Source organism: Haliotis cracherodii, unplaced genomic scaffold, assembly GCF_022045235.1.
Source record: "Haliotis cracherodii isolate W230 unplaced genomic scaffold, xgHalCrac1.p SCAF_1, whole genome shotgun sequence".
In the NCBI taxonomy this organism is placed as follows: Eukaryota; Metazoa; Mollusca; class Gastropoda; order Lepetellida; family Haliotidae; genus Haliotis; species Haliotis cracherodii.
Genome location: NW_027266264.1, coordinates 47,357,997 through 47,381,001, shown reverse-complemented (window position 1 = coordinate 47,381,001; position 23,005 = coordinate 47,357,997). Strand labels below are relative to the sequence as shown.

Here is a 23,005-nt window from a genome sequence, read left to right as displayed (position 1 = left end):
AATGGAGAGCTGGGGACCTATTCACTATGGTCTAACCAGACGATCTGAAGTCAAACGTCGATAACAGGATTGGTGCCTTTCCTATTGATCTGTACAAGCATCAGTATGTGCAAAGTAATAGGTGCGTGATAAATAGTGAGTGAGTGAGTGAGTATGGTTTTACGCCGCTTTTAGCAATATTCCAGCAATATCACGGCGGGAGACACCACAAATGGCGTGATAAATAGTGTGTTTACTGTGTTCACTATGTTTAGTGTGTTTTATCTATCAAAATGTTTTATTTCAGCCAGTAGGGCTGTTGGATAGCTCAGTTGTTATAAGCGTTCGCTCGTCACACCGAAGACCAGGATTCAAGTCACCACACGGTTACAATGTGTTAAGCCTTTTTCTGGTGTCCCCGGCCGTGATAAAACCATACTCACCCACTCACTATTTCTGCCATAACCAAGATAACACACAAATAATGTTATAAAAACATGTTTATCATCAACTAATTGCACACACTACATTACTTATTAAGACGAAATTCACACTGGTACAAGACAACATATACAATAAAACTGGTACGTTCAATATTTCATTGACAATGTTCAAAACTCTACTTCGTAAAAAAAATAAAGTTTAAGAAAATGAAATCATTTTCAAATACAAACAAAAAGAACTTCAGATGTGATCAAAGAATATTCACATGTAAGTACATTGTATGTGCGCAAATGAAAAGTGTACTTTGATCGTACGTAGTCTCCGAAGGCACTTTATGCTTTGTTCGCATTTGAAATTACAGTTTTATTTAGGTGTTAAAGGTAAACGCAATGTTTGCTAACATGGTAGTTGTTGTAGTGAAGAGGTCCTGGGTTACTTTTCCATTGTCGTCCTTTTGTGTTGACTTAAGCATTGCAATGCAACACAATTTCAGAAAATCAAGCTTCAAATTATCAAACAACAAGAAAGCCTTCGTCCATATTCTCATTGTCCTTTTAACTCTCTAAGTTCCACATGGCTCACAGCTGAAGATAAACAGAACAAAGTTAAGTTAGTTGCGAATGCTTAAACATACACTGTTATATTTTTGTGACATTTCATATGTACAATTCCAGTTATTATACACTTTGAAAATACAAGCTGATTATATAATGTATATCAAGTTAAACAGGGTTAATCATTGAGCAAATGTAAGAAATAAATAAAAAGGAAAATTTGTAAAAATGTCCAATTTCGAGCTTGAAATTGCCGCACATTTTTAATGATATAATATTGATACAATTCCCGCTGGAAAGTTGGAATTCGTCTTGTGATTCAATATTTGAATACTAGTTGTTTGGAGAGTTTTAATATCAAGGGGCGGTGTTTCTTTGTGCGAATCCGATCACAATACCTTGTTTGGTAAGTTCTTTTCTGACATCTGTTTTGTACAAATCCATTATACATGTTTATGTACGTTCTTACAAGGTTTTGAGAAAACGCGTGAGTTAAAAGTTAAACGTGCCATCGGCAGTGCCTCAGCTAAAAAGAAATAAACATTAACTGATAAGGATGTTTGACCTGATCGTTTGACTGCATAACTTGTTCCACCTCCAACTTCTTTCTCAACCATAGGATGTTTAAAGTGGACACGAACACTGTAACCAAGCAAAGTGGGTGAATTAAAGTAACAAATCTGTCGTGGTTGCGCAGTCAAAGTGTCTTTCCATATATCAAGTATACTTAAATCACTTCTTTTTGAAGAGTTAAATCAGTCCAATGAAAACCACACACTTAAATCTGTAGGGGTAATTAGTGACAATAAAATGTTGATGGGAAACTTTATCAATACCTTACTTAACCCAGACATAATCCATTCTGAGTACAGCCAAGATAACTTTGAAAACAAGTATATCCATGCATTTACCTCTTTCCTTCCCTTTGTAGGAGGCATGATCCTGAGGGTTTCCTGGTGAATTCTTTCTCCATTTTGTCCCTATGTGAGTCACTGTAGAGCTGCCACTTCCCTGTTTTATCTTGCCGCTGCCAAGCTATATTGGGCTTTTCTTGTGTTGCCGTTGCACATCCGACTCCACCGGCTATATTTGAATAAAAAAGCTTCATCTTCTGGGGTACACATGAATGTTGAGGGTATTTAGTCAATGTTTATTTCAGACGAAAAAGAGGTTTACTTTCTGGGCCACACATGGATGTTGAGGGTATTTAGTCAAAGTTTATTTCAGACGAAAAAGAGGTTTACCTTCTGGGCCACACATGGATGTTGAGGGTATTTAGTCAAAGTTTAATGTGTGATACAGTGCTCTAGGTTTATTAATTACCATCTGCGGTACTTGGTGCGTCTCCGTTAGTTGTTGCATCTTGGGGACTGCTTCGCACTTTCATAAAGTCGTCAGGTTCACTGTATAAAGGTAGATGTATAAAACCACGTTGTAATTTGCTAAAATGTCAGGAAACAAAATGTTAAGTATATTGACGGACACACGCTTGTCAAGTGCACAAAGTAATTTGGATGACGCATGATTCCTTACACGTCTCTCTGATGGAGACGGGGAAATACATACCAGACAGCAATGTCCATTTTCCCGTCCAATCCATATTTGTAAGTGTTCAAATGTCCATTTTGCCACTTTACCTGCAGGTTTAAAGCATATTAACATTCATAGTGCATAATGGGCCATAAAATAAATGTGGGCATTGGATTAACTTAACCTCCAACAAAAAAGGACATGTTAAATGATCCAAGTTTGCAAATATTGCCTTCTCCCTTACCTTTACAACACCATCCTCGCGCTTTCTAATGACGACACCGGTACTCCCCACGCCACCATCTTGATCTCCGAATGACCAGTTCACGCCTGCACGAAAACAAACAAAACTTACCACGTAACTACCATATGTTTTACCGTGGTAGTTCATTGAATTATCGCCACAAAGACAGAACACAAATATTGCTACAAAGATGACAGGTGCCACAAACAAATGAATGTCAAAGCAGGTCAAACCTCGTTTGACTCTGACTCCGATCTCTATGAATTCATCCTGCAGCAAGAAGCGTGGCTGGTCCTCTACTTCGACAACGTCCATTTTCCCATCGTGACCATACCTGTACCGACAGGTCATGCCGTTCAGGTCCCACAACACCCATAGTGTATCTGAGTAAAGGAATGAGGATCGTAAGTATTATGCCAAGGTCAACTTTGAAGGTAATTCTTCTTAAAGTATCACAAGTTTCGTTTTCAAGTAATATATTCAGAAGAGTCATGATAAATATTCCAAGTTCTGGTAATGCCTTCATTCACCGATTTCGATTGTAATAGACAATGGAAGTGAATTAATGTATATTTACATCTGTTATTCGCGTGATTGACGATAGTCCCGGGACCTTCACAGTCTTGGTCTCCATACTGCCAGTCAAGACCTCGGACAACACGGGTACCAAGGGGAGGCAAGTCACTCACTTCATGTACATTGTGAAACTCGGATGGCTTTTCATCCGGATCTGGTACTTCGCAAAACTCAAGCTTTTGTTTTACGCCTTGGATAACAAATTCCTGAAAGAGAGAAGATACAATTTTTTGATTTAATTAATGACCACACTGCGCTGGGAAGATGGTAAACTGAAAACGTCCATGCCTAAAATTCAAAGACTTTTCGTTTAAACCCATACCCTGTCATCTTCGTCCATGTCTCCAGTCAACGCCCGGGTTACCGTCTCAATTGTCTCTGGCGTTCCTCCCCACTCGGCGTCGCTGTTCTTTATACAGATGTAGATTTTACCTATGTTTTCCTGAAAATATAAGCACATCGTTTGCATGACAATGACAATATACTGAACACACAAATTGCCACTGGTGTTTTACTGAAAATATATGATGAATGCACAGTACTAATTGAATCATTTCAAGGCATTGCGATGACGTTCAATGAAATAACTGGTTTCCCTTATTGTTAGGTGTGAAGGCAATGTAGGGGTCAATTCAAACATGACGTTTAAACCACTAAAACCTGCAGCAATACGAAGCCCCGTTTGTTGTATTTCGAAATCGTAACAGACTACCATGCCATTGCATCGACAAAACAACAATTGATTTGGACAATTTATTGCATTGTACAAGACCCGAAGAAAAGTAAACACGTAGAAAAATGTGATATGTTGTCAGCGCATTATGACGCAACCCAAACAGTGCACTTTATCCAAGAATAAAGTGCTGTCGGCACCTTTGATCTTTTAGCAAGTCATCTAAAAAAAGACAGTTTGGCATCACCTGGCATCACTAATTGAATTAGTTGATACCTGGTATAGACATAAATAATCATATTTTATGTTCGTTCCTTACCTGTATTCTGTAATATTTGCAGAGATTTTCAATGTCCTTGCACTCGACAAGTGTCCCACGACCAAGTTTGGATAATGAAGTTAGGAATTGCTACAAACAGACGCCAAAATAATCCAAAGGGTGAATTTGACACGGATCAAGTTTCATATATATGTTTTGAAATTACATTTAGTACTAACTACTAAATGACTTTATCGCGCGTATCCAAACCATGGGCTAATTACGTCTGTAACCCAATCACCCCTCGTAACTCAATCACCCCGGGCCACCACTCGGCACCGTGCCCGGGGAATAATACCGCGCAAGCATCATCCCGCCCTTTGTTAGTCCGTCATTCGCGAGCAGCCCTTCCCCAAGTACACACGTGTGTCACTGTATCTAATCGCTTTCCCATTTTACGTTTCCTTTGTACCCAGTCGCGAACGTTTCGCCGATTACGCTTTGAATACCCTCTATTCCAACACTCGCCGTATCGCATTTACACAATCGCGACCGTTTCGCCGATTACGCTTTGAATACCATCTATTTCAGCACTCGCCGTATCGCATTTATTCCGCTCTACTCCCGAACTTCACCCTCGGGACAATTTACGCTTGTGGAATACCAACTCACCACCCCGACTTTTCGTGATGCCTCCCAAGAGAAGAGCAACCGTCAACCACAAGCTTGTGAGGGGAGCCAAGCAGGCCAGGACAACCAGAAGACAAACCCCGGGAGTACACATTGTACAGGAGACAACAGCTGATGGTGAGTCTGCCAATTACGGAAATATCGAAGGTGGCAACAGAATTAACGTACAATCGGCGCAGCTTGTAAATGCCGCGCAGGTTGCCAATTCGGCTACCCAGGTAAACGAGCAACTGGGAAAAATACTCCAGTTGCTGGAACATTCAGCACCCGGCCCGGTTAGCGCAAACCAACAGGTAAGGCTTGGTTTTAGTTCTCCCGCCATTTCGCCCAACATAGGGAGAATCCCCGATGCGCACAACGAGGCCGACGGTGACGCGGCCCCAGCCAATCACATCGCCGGATACGGGGATTCCCTTTCCTTCCGTGCGGACGGAATAGACGCGCACGTCAAACAACAGGTGAGGGAAAAAATCTGGCGTGGCGAGTATGTCGACCTCGGCACAATACTACCAAACACCGAGGGAAGTCACGAGGACGGTACGATTACCATGGCGTATGACTCCTCAGGTAAGGTAATTTTTAAACCAATAAAACAGCAACCAAAGCGCCTGTCCCTGGCAAGCTGGACTTCAGCTTTCCACATTTTCATGTGTACTTACGTTAGTAGGCACTCCGAGGTCCGCACAACCCAGGGGTTGCTGTCCTACATGGAAACCATAAGAACGGCGGCACTTCGATTCGGGGGGGATGCCTGGTCAACCTACGACCAACAATTCCGACACAGAATGTCAAGGGACCCCTCACGACGCTGGGACAACATCGACGGGGAGTTGTGGCTGAAGTACATGGTAACACAGCCGGTACTACAACCAGAATCAGGCGGACGGGGCGCAATGACACGCGTACAGGGGGACATCGCCAGTCAGGTATGCTGGGATTTCAATAAATTTGGCTGTAGCAGGGTCAACTGTAAGTACACTCACAAATGCGGTAAGTGTGGCAAACATTCCCATAGCTCTAGGACCTGCTTTCGAGGGAATACCGACCCCATACAAGCCCAATCAGCCCTTTCCTAACAGAAAACCAGCCGGCAAGGCAGGTAAATTCAATGGCCCCTTCCCCCGTGGATCTCAATGAAATGGCACCCTGGTTACGCCAATATGCTAGGGTCAATTACAGAGATGCAAATTATTTATGGGTAGGTTTTAGCTTTGGCTTTAAGCTCGAGTTCCAGGGAAGCCGCACGGGTCGCCTGGCACGAAACTTGCGATCAGCCACACACCAAGATACGGCAGGCTACGTGAAACAAAAACTACAAAAGGAAGTCGACCTTGGCAGGATGGCGGGCCCCTTCAAGGACACCCCCCTAGACAACCTCCAAGTATCCCCAATAGGCCTGGTGCCCAAGAAGCAGCCAGGATATGGTCAGCACCTGGGTAAGCATGCGGAGGAATTCCGTCTAATTCACCATCTATCCTATCCCAGGGGTAAATCTATAAATGACTTCATAGACACAGAGGCCTGCTCCGTTGTGTACGCCAGATTTGATGAAGCTACCCAGATGGTGCAACAACTGGGAAAGGGAGCATTACTAGCAAAATTCGACATTCAGTCGGCCTTTAGAATTATACCAGTCCACCCATCCGATTTCGAGCTGCTAGGCATCAGATTCGAAGGTGAGTTCTATTTCGATAAATGCTTACCATTTGGCTGCTCCATATCTTGCGCCATATTTGAAACGTTTTGTACCTTCTTGCAATGGTGCATGCAATCGCATCTTCCAACGTGTCCGGTCATGCATTACCTGGATGACTTCCTAACGGGGGGCACAGCAGGCACCAGCCACTGCTCACACAACCTCAACGGATGCGTGAATACACTTGAACAGCTTGGGGTTCCTATTGCGCACGACAAGACGGTGGGCCCCACAACCAAACTGACATTCCTAGGGCTGGAAATCGACACCATTGCAATGCAGATCAGAATCCCAGAGCCCAAGATCAAGGAGGCAACAAGGGAAATCCAAGACATCCTGTCAACAGGTAACATCAAGGTCACAAAAAGGGCCCTTCAGTCCCTCATAGGCAAGCTTAACTTTATGTGCAGGGCTATACCAATGGCAAGGGCATTCAGCCGCAGGCTAATCGATCTGCTTAGCAAAGGTAAGCAACCATTTCACCACATTAGGATTACCAGCTGGGTCAAGGAAGACCTACAAATGTGGTTAACATTTCTTACGAGTTATAACGGCATTTCAGTGTTTCAGGACCAACTATGGGTGGACAGCGATTTCCTCCAGCTGTTTTCAGACGCAGCGGGCGGCGCCGGCTTTGGGGCCTACATGCAGGGCAAATGGTTTAACGGCGCATGGCCACCCCAGGGGGTTGACGGATGGAACTACACGGGACTTGACGCTCCTGGAGCTGTTCCCCATCACACTGGCTATCCAAATCTGGGGCAAGCAACTCGCAAACAAAAAGGTCCTCTTTTACTGCGACAACCAAGCCGTCGTAACAATAATCAACAAGCAGTCAACCAAGGCCCCCAGAGTGATGAGCCTACTCCGTCGCCTAATCCTGCAGTGTCTCCGATATAATATTATGTTTAAGGCAAAGTATGTATGTTCCACTGCTAACACTATTGCCGATGCTCTCTCGAGGTTTCAGCTCAAACGCTTCCGAGAGGCAGCACCAGCCGCGGACCAGAACCCCACACCTATCCCGTGCAACATATGGCTGATCTGAGGCAGGAAGCCGGCAGACTCCTACAACAATCTCTGTCTACTAATACATGGGCCACTTACCAAACAGGCATCAATGCCTTGCACCAGTTCCGGTCCGCACACCAGCTACAAGAGGTGTGGCCAGTCCCGCTGGATCAGGTCGTACACTTTATTGCTTATCTGTCAGTCACTCACCACTCCCCTAACACAGTCAAGACTTACATTGCAGCGCTGTCTTCACACCACAAATTCCACGGGCTCACCGACTGTACAAACCATTTCCTGGTAGGCAAGATTGTAACCGGCTTACACAAATCAGCGGGCTGACCAGACACCAGAAAACCGATCACTGCAGATCTGCTGCAGGTAGTAACCAACAATCTGCCTCACGTATGCTCATCAGCATATGAAGCCAGGCTGTTCAAGGCAGTCTACTGCACAGCCTTCTTCGGTTTCTTTAGGGTTAGCGAACTCGTCCAAACTGGACCCTCAAAAACAGGTTGCGCCATCCAGAATTTAAGCTTCTCGGGCAACCCCCAGCAGCTTTCAATCCATTTACCACACTCAAAGTCTGATCAGTACAGGATGGGGACAACAGTTACAATGTCACCTATACCAGGTAATCCGCTATGTCCGGTAGTCGCCATCAAGCACTACCTGGAGGCGTGCCCCTCCGGCCCACAACATGCATTCGTCCACTTTGACCATTCCCCCGTTACAAGGTACCAATTCCAGGCACTCATAAAAAAGGCCTTAGCACACAGCAACATAAACACGGCCTGCTATTCTTCGCACTCCTTCCGCATTGGGGCAGCCACATCAGCAGCCATGAACGGGGTGCCTGAACACCTCATACAACAATACGGCAGGTGGAAATCAGATTGCTACAATGCTTACATACGCTTACCAACAAATTCAATGTTGCACAATTAAATCAAATAGTCTTTCATGGTACTTACTACACTTCTTATTGTTTACAGTTTGGATGGTGGGATCCAGCTACATGGCCAGGGCACGGCAGTACTTGCTCCTGAAGGGCACCAGCCCGAACCAACCGAGGATGCTATGGCTGGCACGAGGGGGGATGAGGTGGAAGGAGCTGGACACCATTCTGGATGCACAGGTCAAGGCGACACGGCGCAGCCCCAGAGCCCTCATCATTCACGCGGAAGAATATCAACCGCCAACTGACCAACCGAGTCAAAGAGCTCGGCGGTACAACAGTGCCACATCCCCAGATCCTGGCATCTGACAAGACATGGTACGCCTGGGAGGGCGTCCACCTCAGTGACAAAGGACTGTGTGTGTTTACGGACAATTTATTGCATGCCCTGGCGCTCGTTTTGCGCCAGTAAGGATATTATCTCCACAGGTTAGTGTTTCCTTTCAGTACATAAGCAAGCCGGGCAACAATGCTATCTCCGCGTATCGCGTGGCCGTGGGTGTGGGGTAGCACTCGGGTGCTTTGTGGCGGGGTTCTTGTGGGCTACACTGCTATTAACAAATTAACTTGCTTCCAAATTAATACTCGTGCTTAAGGCTACCTGCTTTTCAGCGGGAACCTTTCTGGGGTTACCTGCTTCTCAGTGGGAACCTTGTCTTTCCCGACTTTTCAGCCGGGGAATCGTAGAATAACATACGTTGGGGCAAACAGTTGCCACGTATATGGGCCCGGCGGCGGAAGTCGTCTTGTCAAGCGGTAGCTGACAGTTGGGTCCGCGGCGGGAGCCGCACAATGGTTTTGCTAATGGGGCCGGGCAGTGGGATCTGCTTTGGCCGGCTACCTGGGGCCGGGCAGCCGCAGTCTGACTTAGGCCAGCAGCGTGGAGCTGCTTTTGGCAACGTGGGAGTTGCCAAGCAATGGTAGCGTTTAAATATGCTACCGTGGGGGCCGGACAGCGGTAGCAGTCTCAGGCCAGCAGCGCTAGCTGCAATCGCCGTCGGCCACGCGCGTGGCCTTGGCAACGGTAGCATTTTTGGTATATACAATTAGCAGCTAAGTAGCCCACTAGTACCTGCACACCCTCGGCCATTTAACCCAATCTCATCTTCTGTTTTATTACAGGCACGGGCACCAACGGCTCGGTGGCCCGTGCCTCTCCTTGGCATATCGCGGGATAATATCGTAATATCACAAAGCGTAGAAAAATGAATGAGCAAATTCTAGAGCATCATTCATTCATTCATTCATTCATACATACATACATGTATATAGAAAAGTTAGAAAAATGAATGAGTTTTAAACTAAGGCAAAGAAATGGAATAAGCTTTCTGTATGAAGTGTAGTTACACACTCGATCAGCGTTTCCAGCTGAAACCCAAACAACTGGCTCCGTGTCACGATTCCGGTCACCAAGAATACGAGTTAGCTGTACTATCTGCAGTCGAATCTGCAAAATAGAAATAGCCACATGTACATAATGTTGGAGTGGGTGATCGAGTGTTTATTGCTTGACGCCGCATCAGCAATCTTAGTCAGTTCAGTCATATGTTTTTAAATATTGTTCAGGGTTTAATGAAGTCAATAACTGTTGAAGTATTTCACCAACGTTTTGATCCGTAGTCGTTAAGTCAGGACCTTCAACCACAGAGTCATCTGTGGCATATCCATCAGTGAGGAAAATAATCCTTGGCTTGAGATTGTGGACACCACCTATGCTTAGTGTTCCTCCTGTGCAATACAACGATTTGAGCATTAACTATAATCATTATACATGTATGACATTATGGACAACACAGAACAACTTAATTCTACCACAAGATAAAGTATAGATTGGTATATGTAGCAGATACTAATGGGAAGGGATGGTCTTCAATGCTTTGAATGTCTCCGCAGTCATTGTCATATATGAACACCTCTGTGAATCTTGAATCGTAAAATCTCACTTTACAAGTTCAGAAAACAACTTGTCGTTTCATCTGTACAGTGTCATCGTGGTTTCAATATGCACGTTTCACGGATGGGTAGGCTTAAACGTCGCAGACAATATGTGAAGAAGTATACACTAACCTTTCTCTTTAATTGCAGCAATGCAAACCACCAAAGCTTCGAAAATAGGGCTTCGTCCTACCATAAAAAGGTCATCTGGAAAGTAAGGCTGAATGTGATGATGGCTTGTTGTGATGGCTTCAAGAACGATTTCAAGAACGAGAACGAATGCCGTCAAGGTTGTTTATTAAGCCTTTATTTGTTTAATATGTTCATAAATGAGTTGGCTCTAGAAATTGAATCAACATGTGAACTAGGCATTCAGTTTCATCCAGAGCTTCTCCAGCTATTTCTATCATTGTTTTCGAACGATGTAACTTTAATTGCTGAGCATTGGTGTTCTTGAAGAGTATTGCCAAAGATATACATTCACTGTTAACTTTGATAAAACTGTGGTATTTTGTCTAAATATTAAAAATATATTATGGAGATGTCATCCCAAGTAACATTGCATGAAAAGTTGTCATTTAAATATCTGGGTAATTTTTGTTAAAGTTTCTAAAATCTAACATTACCTTGTCCTGAAAAATGAAATTTGATGATAAAAAAACAAAGCAGATGACAATAAAACCGATCGCCCAAACGCATCAGGGCAACGGCCATAGTAACCCGATGTACGTGAGCCGTGCAAATTGGAATGCACATCCGTTCCCTCATTTCTTGCCCTATGAAAATCCACCCAGATCGGATAACATTCATTCGTTATTGAATTGCTATCACATGCCAAGACTGACACGAAATCAGCGAAACTAAGTCCTTGGACGATTGCAGGCTGGACAAACATTCCGTCAAGTCGCCAATGCATTTCAAGTCCACGTAAGGACCACATACAGGCTCCAGCAACGGTACGAGACCACCAACACTACAGGTGACCGACCACGTAGTGGAAGACCAAGGGTCACCACCCGACGTCAGCATCTTCAAGATCGCTTTATTACTGCTGCGGAAACTGCTCGACAGACCATGCGGACACACCAGCGACACATTAGTGCGGACACAGGCCTAACCGAGGACCCATTCTGACACCACGTCATCGCCGGGACCGCCTTCAGCAACACGGCACCAGCATTGGCTCCACCAGCAGTGGAGAAGAGTCCTCTTCTTAGACGAGAGCCGTTACTGTATCTCAACAGCAGATTGCAGAGAGAGAGAGAGAGAGAGAGCGGCGACGCCGTGGGGAACGTTATTTGGATGCTTGTATTGTTGAGAGAGACTCGTGGGGTGGTCCGAGCATCATGGTGTAGGGTGGATATGGCCTTGCACAGAGGGGGTCGGCCCTGTGGTCTTCCAGAACATTGGTCCATGGAGAGGCAATGGTGTCATAGCAGCTCTGTACATTGATCAGGTCTTGAGACCACACGCCATACCTCATTTGGCACGTCGCCGCAACCACGAGTTTCAACAAGAGACTTCCTCCAGCAGAGTGGCCTGCCCTCACGTCCCGATTTAAATCCCATTGAGCAACTGTGGGACGAGCTTCAAAGACGGCTGAATGACGTCCGACCAAGGCCGACAACTGCAACTGAACTGCGTCAGGCGTTCCTCAGAGTGTGGGCTCATGTGCCCATGGCCTTCATCACACTCCTCATCCATTCCATGTATCGACCTTGCACGGCAGTCATCAATGCACATGGCGAACACACGAGATACTAACTTGTGATGCCATTTTCTAGTGTTGTGTTTCACTTTAAGAATATTTGTCACTTTAATTTCAACCTTGGTGATCAGTTTTGCCAAGTTTCAACTTTAAACTTGTCTAACCACATGTGGAATGCTGCACTTTCAAGCCAAAAAATGTGCGGTTTTGTATTTCAAAATGACTCCGGAATGTAAAACCATTCGATTATTATGTATTTTTCAAGTTATTTGATGCTTTAGTAGCTCAACGTGGGATTTAAATAAATATAAGCAATTGAAGAAGTTGCTTTGGCCGTTAAGTCTTCGACACCTGATCATGTCGAAAGAGGCAAGTGTGGAAGATATCCTTTGTACATTTTAGTTAACAAGCTTTATATTGCTTATTGGTGTTAGTGTATATCTATGCCTTGAAGTCGTTACCTCGGAAAGAGCTATAATCTGTTTTTAAAGAAGCTGTAAACGGCAAGGCAAAATAAATACCTTGTACACATTTGGTTTCGGCTTTAGTTGGGAAAAGTAAGCAGCATTGTGTAACTATATATATTTGAATTTGTATCACGATTAATAGCATTTAGTGATTAGAACTAAATGCCTTTATGTTAGGCTTGGCACTGTTGCTAATATTATTAAAGCGAAATACCTTCATTCCAGGCAGCTACGTGCCGTTTTGCATAGTGCCATCGTATCTAGCCTAGATCCGCTCTTGGCACGTCCGGTAAAGGAGCGTTTGTTTATATTTTCTATGACCTGTTGTAGCGTTACATCAGCTCACGCAGCACTGGCTCTCCAGCTTTCAGCCGTACAACACATAGTTATATTCGCGCATTCATCTATAGGTCGTTGCACCCACCCACCCACCCTGTTATCCTTAATTCCAAGTTATTCAAGCTTTGCAGTTGTCAATTTGTGGAATTTTACTGGAGTATAATGTTTGTATATAATGATGTTGTCATGAATAAAATGTTGCGAATGGGCGGGGTGCTGGTGGACTGCATTACAAGTTACATTTGGCGTCTTGGGATACATCCCAAATTATAAATTATTTAGGATAGGGTTACCCTCTTTACAGCAGGAACCAATTTATCCATTCTGCTTTACAGCAGATGGCTTAGTGTCCGCTTTACAGCGGATGGTCAGCTTGGCAACAATAGTTGCCCTCGCTCATGGTTTGGCAATGGTACTTGCCTGGCAGCGATAGCTGCAGAGCAACATGGGTTGCTTGGCAACGGTAGTTGCAGGGAAGCAGGTGCTGCATTGGTAAGCAACATGGGTTGCTTGGCAACGGTAGTTGCAGGGCAGCAGGCGCTGTATTGGTAAGCAACATGGGTTGCTTGGCAACGGTTGTTGCAGGGCAGCGGTTGCTGCAGTTGGGGTTGCTTAACAGGGGTTAAGCTCATTGCCGTAGTCCACCAGTACCTCCACATCCGCGACCATTTCATCCAATAATATCTCTTGTCTTAATTTGAAGTTCCGCTATCATGCATGATAGCGGAGCCTGTCATAATGGAGCCATGTCCTTATATAAAATATATTCATGAACAAGAATGACATTCGAAAGTTGATAATGGTCCTAAAATGTCTGTGTTGAACCATATCTTCTGAATACTGATATAAATAAATGTCGTACTGCACTATCCCGGTATCGCTGTAGTTTACATACAGTCCATATTGAAGTGAGTAGATATCATAATGTCCCAAGAGACCAAAGATTTTGTAACCTCCTTAACACTGGTCTTGTCGAAAACGAATACCATTTTTCTGTTCATTTGTAAAGCATATATATAATAATCTTAAACACAAATACCTTCCATCCTGCATTAAATAAGTTTAACATATTGTTGTCATCAATATGTCATGTCATACTGAAACCATTAAAAGTCTTTCATTATTTATATACCATGCCATGAATGTTATAAGCTCTTTAATGTACATAGTAACCTGACTACTTTAATGTCCAATGGACTGATGGTCTACAGTGCTTAGTGAATACAGAAATATAAATAGAGATAAAGTTTTATCACAATGTTGTGTTATAATGTGTAGTTATTATGGTTTGTTATAATGATACCTTATAATGGTTTGTAATAAAAACATTTTGCCTGTCATGCTCATTTCCTATAATGGTTTATGATGAAGAAAGACAAGTTCTATGGATGACGTGGTTTATGATCGTAAATGTTTTGCTATAATGGTTTATGACATATTGTTATAAAAGTTTGTCATAAATTTTTGCTATAAAGATTTATGATCGTTTGTTTTGTGAGTTCATTATCATGTATTTATTTTTAATCGTTTGCTTTAATGGATTATGATCGTTTGCTATGTTAGTCCATCATCATATTTTTGCTATAACGGTTCATGATCGTTTGTTATGATAGTTTTTCACAATGTTTTGCTATAACGGTTCACGATCGTTTGTTATGATAGTTTGTCATAATGTTTTGCTATAACGGTTCATGATCGTTTGTTATGACAGTTTTTCACAATGTTTTGCTATAACGGTTCACGATCGTTTGTTATGACAGTTTTTCACAATGTTTTGCTATAACGGTTCACGATCGTTTGTTATGATAGTTTTTCACAATGTTTTGCTATAACGGTTCACGATCGTTTGTTATGATAGTTTTTCACAATGTTTTGCTATAACGGTTTACGATCGTTTGTTATGATAGTTTTTCACAATGTTTTGCTATAACGGTTTACGATCGTTTGTTATGATAGTTTGTCATAATGTTTTGCTATAACGGTTCACGATCGTTTGTTATGATAGTTTGTCATAATGTTTTGCTATAACGGTTCACGATCATTTGTTATAATAGTTTGTCATAATGTTTTGCTATAACGGTTCATGATCGTTTGTTATGATAATTTATTACAAGGGTTTGTTACAATGGTTAATGTGGTAGTGTTAAGAATCAGCACATATATTACGATGAGGGTCAATTGGGGGCATAGCTGACCAAGTTTGTCTTACCGCTCAGACATCTCTCTCACATCCTTACCAATAGCATCTCTGATAGATGTGTAGTCATTGGTCAATTGTCTGACCACCCTGACCCCTCCTCCCATTACGACCAAAGCTAAGTTCTCCTCCAATCCATGCTGCTCGGCCACAGTCTCTATACCTGAAGTCAAATTATGTACATTCAACATTTCGATGGTATTGGGGAATAGTTCACATTGAGGACATTCATATAATTCTTCTGGGGAGGGGTTGATCCCTCACATTAAAGACATTTAGCCTTCCGATTAGTTGGAGGAATACCTCACATTGAGCATGTTGAGTTTTATGACGAGCTGGGGCCATCCCTGTTATGTATCTTGTTGAATATGAAACAACTCCACGGCCTACACTGTAGCCACTGACAGCAGGAAACAACACTTACCATTTACAAACATGTGTGCAGCTTGCTTCACTTCTTCAAATCCTTTCTGTCCCAAGCTTTCAGATACATCCAGACATAACACAGTGTCCTGTGCCTGAGCTTTAGGTGGCTTCGGATCTTCTGAAGAGGCAAGAATGTGTAGTTTCATAAAGAAGTACATCCCTTTATGTGTTTCGAAGCACGGATAGTTTAAGAATTATGTTTTCATTAAAGAAACGGAAACTACTGAATACTGATGTATATCTATATCCTACCTTGTTCTAATGCAACAGCAACTGAAGCTGCTAAGCGGTTGACTCTTGGATCACCGTGACCATCCCCTACGTTACAGACGCTCAGGTTGCTCAACAACATCTCTGCACGTTGGTAGTTCTCTGAAAGGGACTTACATTGCTTTGTAAATACACAGAGTATATTGTGTCAATTTCCAGAAAGCCATTAGTAAACACTATTGAGCACATAATATATTGTAACGATGTCAATAAAATAACAAGATTACAAGCAATCACTGGAAGATCTAGGACATGTATCTAGATATGACATGTATGTACATCTGTATGTTGCAATTCAAAACCCACCAAACCATGTAGGTGAGGTGTATGTAAGTGTTCCTTGTGACCAGTGTCGAAAAACTAAAAACTGAATTCATACTTGCTATTGCCAGGTCAAATCTGTCCTGTTGTCTTTTGTATTCGGGGCTGAAAATATCAAAGCCAAAAGTACGATATATGTAAACTATTATTTCAAACATTTAATGTGAAAGGCTGGCATAATTTGAAATCCCATTCTTGAAGATTAACCAAGTAGAGGAACTGACATTCAGATTGGAATCCATACATTTCCTTCGCCGATTCCATTCCGCTTCTATCATCTCGTCGTTGTATTTCTTCTATATGATCACGTGGCTTGGATTCTGCATGGGACGGTTCTGGTTTTGTTGCACGCTGTTCTGGGATGAATGTTGTCAAATTTGTTTTGCCATGGGAAACTCTTGCCCTGATGACAACACAAATTTGTATTGCTCATAAACCATCTAGCTGAACGATTGGTCACGGTCATGTAAACCTATTCAAGTAGACAGACGGGTCGGTATGGACACCATGTCATCATAATGCTTAATGTAACGACACAAATGATCCTATTCTCATTTTGACTTACTTTGACAGAGGTCACAAAACTTGTACCTTTGTTTCACTTAGGTAAGCGTACAATACGTCCCCTGGAGGTTGCCTCAATTTGACATAATTTAAGGAATCGCACTAAACATATTGACGCCAATTTGCACACCCGTTTATGAAACATAAATTCATTATCGAGTGTGGTTTATTCAATGGGGTTCAGCTATAGTGGTCTTTTCTAAAACACTGGTTGGTGATTTGCTATTATATATCTGTAATACTTACCCCATGCCATCAGGCTCTGCTGTGCATTGCTCATGGAGAGGCCTTCGCTCTGACAAGAAAGCTGGTGCCACAGTTGATTCCGGCACTTGAAAACCAGAGCTATTCGTATTTAGAAAACCCTTCAGGTCCTGCACCAAAGCAGATGTGGGCTGTTCTTCTGGCCGTCTCAAGGGTGTCCCCTCCGGCGCGTCAGTTTCGCTGAGGATCTTGTCCGACATTTTGAGCAATACATTTTTCATTTCACACAATGACTCGCGAACCTGCTTCAGTTCCATCTCAATACTGTCAATTCTGCTGCTCGGTATGAGCGACTCGCTCCTTTCGTCCGATGGATAAATCCCCGTGGAATCTGTCACAAAACTATCCAGATGTTTGGCAAGTCGATGTTTATTACTTACAATTCGAAACAAACTATAGATTCAATAAATATAAAATTTGATATTCAAAATATAGCATATTTCCCCACAAAAAAAATATTTTAAAAATGTGCTGTGACTTGAGGAGGTAACTAAACAATCCTTACCCTCAGACAAACTTTGAAACCACTGGGATGACTTGACAACCCTAGAAAATCAAGGCAGATCGTTCATACAGATAACATACTATTAACACAATTAACACAAGGTGAGGTGAGGTGAAATGGGGTTTAACATCGCGTCCAAGATTTCTGAACTAACACTGCGACTTGCATGCACGTGTGTGTGTGGCTGCTTGTATCAGTCGTTTATAGTGCTAGCCCACTTCGTTTGTTATTAAGGGGTACCACCTACTATCGACCTATGTAATTATCATTATGCTTGGAGGCCGTGGTATCGAGAATTATGCCTGGGCATTTAGCTACTTATCTGTTGAAACTTATCATCATTATGCAACTCATTAAATTAACACGGATATTTTTTATGGTATTCTGAAATAAAGAATGTGGACACAACCTCAGCGGTGTGTTCCCATTATGACAGCTGTTGCATTTGTACTTCATGGTTTGGTGACGGCTAAGTACTAGCTACATGCATCACCATATCAGAAACTGTTTCTCCAAAACTGGTTTCTTGAGTGAAAGTCAGAAAAAAAACGATTTCAGTCCAACTAGTTTACCAATTAGAATACCAATTCTCAAATACAATTCGGACACCTTGAGCAGTTTTGGTGTAGTGACTGAATATACTGATCTGTAATTGGAACAACAGAACGCTATCAACTGGTGAGTACAGATCATGAAACCCTTATCTGAAATGGATAAGATAAGAAAAACACCACTTTGTTAATAACTTTACTCAAAGAGTAATATATACCTACTTTGTCAGGAAGCTGTCAGAGTCACATCACTTCTTTCACTATTGATTTGATTCATACAGAAATAACAATCACTGGAAGTTTAATAACGGTAACTGAATAAAATGAATTGTATGGAAACTATTACAATTGTATATTGTATTGATCTAGTGATATTTTCTAAACACATACATGTGTGTGTTGAACATTTCTATCATACAGCACAGAGAAAAGGGCAAACGTTTCCTACCTCTCAGCAGACAATGCAAACTTAACCTCCCTATTGCCAATATCTCCCAAGAGTTGCTGGAAGATCTTGTGTATCGCCTGTTTCTTCTCGATCATCTTATCCGCATCCTGTCTGTTTCTGTGCATGAACACAAATATCAGACTACCACCAATTAGAGCTGACAGTTGGGCGTCGTATTCATGAAATATTCGTTCGATAATCAGTCGAAGAGGATGAAATATCTCTGCAGAGATTTTCTGCATAATCGCACTCTTACATCCTTTGAAAAGTGACAAGAAATCCACCTTCCATTTCGTGATGCAGTCATGTGATATTTCTGTATTGCCTTTCCAACTCAACCGTAGCAGAGGTTGTTGATTCCCTGAAACTGTTGGTGTAAAAATACAGATGTGTTATAGTTTTTGTTCAAAATGTGACATCATTCGCTTCTTTGAATATTGATGAAATTGATATGGCTGGAGATGACGACCCTTCCCGCAAAGTTTTCATTCATTACACATACATATGACTCATGGCTGTGCTAATACATTTTCGGATACGCTTGTCTTATCTGCATTGTATTCCACACTGACGTAACCCTCGACCCATACAATGATTTATAATTAGTGAGCCATTATTTACGAGCCTTTGTCAGTACTTAATACAGCCATACACCGTTGTGTCGAACATTTAATAGAATAACTCGAATATTCAGGTAGGTGTCTTCAAATTCGACACAACAGTGTTTATGTAATACACGGCTTACTGGACAAAATGTAATCATTAAGGAAAATGCAACTCACACGTCAAACTTCCACCTTTGTCTTTGATGGCATCCAGGAAGGAACGGGTGACATTGATGGTGTATGCTGTGCATTCATTTCCCATTTGAATAATGGCATGTTTAGACGTTGATATAATATCAAAATCTTTATAGTTAGTATACGTCTCGTCGGTATTACAAGCTTTATGTAATACATTCTTTGACATAATGATGTCCAATACACCAAGCGATGCTAAGAAATTTCACCTCCGTTCACTCGTTATCATTCTTGTGAAATATCGTTGTGACATGATGAGCATGCGTGCCTACTGTAGGTGTCAGGAAGAGCCATTCAATCCGCCATGCATTTTCTCGATGATTATCTGAATTATCACATCAAAGAAAAATATAATATGCGTCATTTCAATTTTTTTTTTGTAATATGTGTGTTTGTTTCCATTCCAGCTTTATGATTGTCGCGTGTAAATGATCAAGACTGGACCAGACAAAGCAATGATTCATATTATGATCAACGGTCCTACGGTATCGGGGTACAATGCGCAATGAACAATGTCACATGACCTCTTCATCCATTTAATCGCCTCGTGCGACAGGCATAGATAGCCTGACCTCGTCCGTGGTCTAATGGACAGTGCGTATGCCCAAAGAGTGGAAGATCGGTGGTTCGAATCCCGGACGCGTCATACCAAAAAGACGTAAAAAGATGGTAGTTTTTGTTACCCTGCCTGGCGTTCGGCATTTAGATAAAACAAGTACTGGTCGGATAGGAGCCAGTACACTGTGTTTGAGTGAGATATCTGTGCTAAATTGCGGCATGGTATCTCAGTGGAATAGCACTATGAAACCGACATAAGACTGGACTAGTGCATGCAGCGAGACACAATAAGTGCACTGATATTGAACACGACGTTAAACTCCTTCCCTCCTCACTGGCTAAGGACCTATATCCTGTTTCAACAAAACGAAATCTTTGCTTTTCATGTGAGAGATCACTCGGTTAAAGGGATATAACTCTAACTGTATTGTACAAGGTACGTAGTTTCTAAAATGAATAGCGTTCTATTCTAAAATGTATGTACTATATACATGGTATAGATATATATTTACTGTATAAACTAACACAGTAATGTAACATGATCATATTGACAAGACGATTTAGCACATCTACAATGTAAATTTCATTATATGACAATGATCAATATTTTCTTGGGACATCGGGAGAGTGGTCCTTTGTCATAGAGGACGCGTGATGACCTTACTAAATGTAGATCGACACAGCGTTTAAAATAGATGTTAAAGTAGCTTTCGCTTAAAACGGGCGTTAGCCAAAAGGACAACATGTGTGTGATCGAGTATGTTGTACATGTATACAAAGTGGACATTATTTGCTTATGAGTTCCGCCAGTAGCTCTTACTTCCGTGTTATATCTGTGTCAACATGACATATAAATAGTCAACACTATGTCACGATATCATTATAAGTCAATATTTAAGAAAAAACAAAAGCCCTTTTACAAACACTACATGGTTGCATACTTCTACTTTCCTTTTGAACAATAGCTGTGGACATATCTCACCTTAAACTCATCAATAATGTGGGAATGAATCAGTATATCAGGGACTTCACTCACCAATCTGGATTATTGGCGGAACATATTCTTCTCTCTCTCGTGGTCCTGACGTTCAGATAAAAATAGCATGATACAAATTTGAAAACGATACTACATTCCTGTGGGGAAAACCACGACTGAAATAAATATTCACCGAAGTCATGTTGGATTTATATATAGAAGCGATGCATTGTCTCGCTACCATAGTAGATATACCTGATCTCTTACACTATTCAGTGGGCAATCTTGTCCCAGTATAAAGGATTGTTATGTTCTCGCTTTGTTGACAGCCACAAAGCCCCGTTTCACAAAGCGATCGTACTGCGATCACCTTTGTGAAACGGGGCCTTGGTATCATTTTTTAAATCTCAAGCATCGTGTGTTAAGGATCTTTTTAACAATATAATTTCTCGTTTAATTACATGGTTTTTTTCCAAAAGAAATTGAATTAATTGATAACTGTCGAACTTTTGTACATAGTTATATTTTACAATATTAGTCGTGTTTAATGTGCAGCACAGATGGTTAGTGTCTGTAAATATCTACTTTGCATGACTAATAAACATGTGTTAAGAAGTTGCGATTCTATAGATGTTTAAAGTAGGATATGTCCGACCACATTATTCAACGTATTTTATTCCTACCATAACAATAAGTGTCGTATATTTATAAATTATAATTGGTTAAAATTTCCTGCAATAGCGAGCTGTTTTTTAAATGTAACTTTGCATAAATAACTAAATTGTAAACATATTAACTTCATCTCGTCGCTATATGGCGGAAATAATGCCGATGTAGTGTTAACTCACTCACTCACTCATAAACCTCATCAATCAAGAACATACCAAGTTGAACCAAAGAGTTGGTCAGGCCCAGCAATTAACTGGACAATGTGTAATGGTGTAAACAGTTCTTCCAACACACTAATGTCGTATTTGTTTGGGTTAACTTACAGTATTCCCTGATGAATATGTGTTTTCTTTTCTTAGTATTGCCATTGACATACAACATGTACATCTGCAAATGATGCTCGACATGAATGGTGGGCATCGTGTACTGTACTTGTGATACAATTGTAACCTCAAAGGATTCATACTGGGAGCAATATACAGGGTCACTCTGCACGTGGGGAGTTGAACAATCTCATCAAAAAATGCATTTGATCATATATCAACCTAAATACATATCTATTTGTAACATATATCATCATGGACATGTCTTGTGTGTACAGTATCCATGTATCCCTGCTGATATATTTGGTGGAAAATCAAGAATAAATAAGATAAAGGATCGACGGACTCGTTAAGGATCTCTGTTGGCAGATGTAAATGTGCCGAAATGCTTTCAAATAAAGCATAGCAGAGATTATAACCGCAGGAGGTATTTAGACAATGAGTGTAACGTTACAAAATACAGCTAGAAAATAAGCTCCACGTCTGGATCCCTAACAAGAATGGCACGAAGAAACCAAATGTATGGTGTGTACACTTACTGTCTGCACATAAAAAACTGCATCTGTGACATTCAGTAGTCACACCACAATTGAAAAATAATGATTTATAAGAAGTGAAGATATAAATGTCAAAGTAAGCGAATGAAGCGAAATTTTATTTATCTTAATTGTTTTAAGAAAACACTCTCGTTAAACACAGTCGGCAATCGGCGCATGGTTCAAAAGAAGCAAGATCTACTCTGTGTGTCTAGCGTTATGTGAAGTAGTATTTACAAGACCAACCATGTGCCAGGACATTACATTGTGATGGTGCTTAGACCTCACATATCTGTCTCTGGAACAAGCCTTCTATAGCACACATGTCACATGACAGGAATTAAATACAAATGATACTTATAAAGACCGACATGTTGTCAAACCTCGTTAATGATAAATGTATGGTACAATATAGACGAGGTTTAACAGAGCCAGCTCCGCTAGGGTTCAGCTTCACCTTGTTCCTAAGGGCAACAGAATTACACTAGACATATGCATGACATGGATATGGCAGGCCCTTGTTCAATGAATAGG

At 41.7% G+C, this 23,005-nt stretch overlaps 1 protein-coding gene and 1 pseudogene across 1 annotated transcript; one reads left to right on the top strand and one right to left on the bottom strand.

Annotated features, from left to right (window-relative positions):
- Positions 1–502: 502 nt before the first annotated feature.
- On the bottom strand, positions 503–21,066 carry LOC139464905 (uncharacterized). Its single transcript, XM_071246496.1, has 23 exons — positions 21,004–21,066; positions 19,392–19,734; positions 18,610–18,976; positions 17,611–17,651; positions 17,088–17,436; positions 16,522–16,680; positions 16,336–16,382; positions 15,939–16,058; positions 15,685–15,804; positions 15,301–15,423; positions 10,682–10,756; positions 10,221–10,342; positions 9,966–10,061; positions 4,320–4,409; positions 3,650–3,769; positions 3,329–3,533; positions 2,985–3,134; positions 2,752–2,837; positions 2,544–2,614; positions 2,301–2,380; positions 1,889–2,060; positions 1,543–1,619; positions 503–1,007 (listed from the first exon to the last, which is right to left on the bottom strand). The coding sequence occupies exons 2-23, from the start codon at positions 19,576–19,578 to the stop codon at positions 967–969; spliced, it is 2,898 nt and encodes a 965-aa protein (XP_071102597.1). The 5' UTR covers positions 19,579–19,734; positions 21,004–21,066; the 3' UTR covers positions 503–966.
- On the top strand, positions 4,781–7,337 carry LOC139471190 (uncharacterized; annotated as a pseudogene).
- Positions 21,067–23,005: the final 1,939 nt, after the last annotated feature.

Bases quoted from the DNA above. Each gene is read 5' to 3' on its own strand.
- LOC139464905 (XM_071246496.1), bottom strand. From the start codon at position 19,578: ATGTCAAAGAATGTATTACATAAAGCTTGTAATACCGACGAGACGTAT. The intron at 3,770-4,319 runs GTAAGGAACGAA...TTATATTTTCAG, and splicing joins GCAAATATTACAGAATACAG to GAAAACATAGGTAAAATCTA. The intron at 2,615-2,751 runs GTAAGGGAGAAG...TTAAACCTGCAG, and splicing joins GCGAGGATGGTGTTGTAAAG to GTAAAGTGGCAAAATGGACA.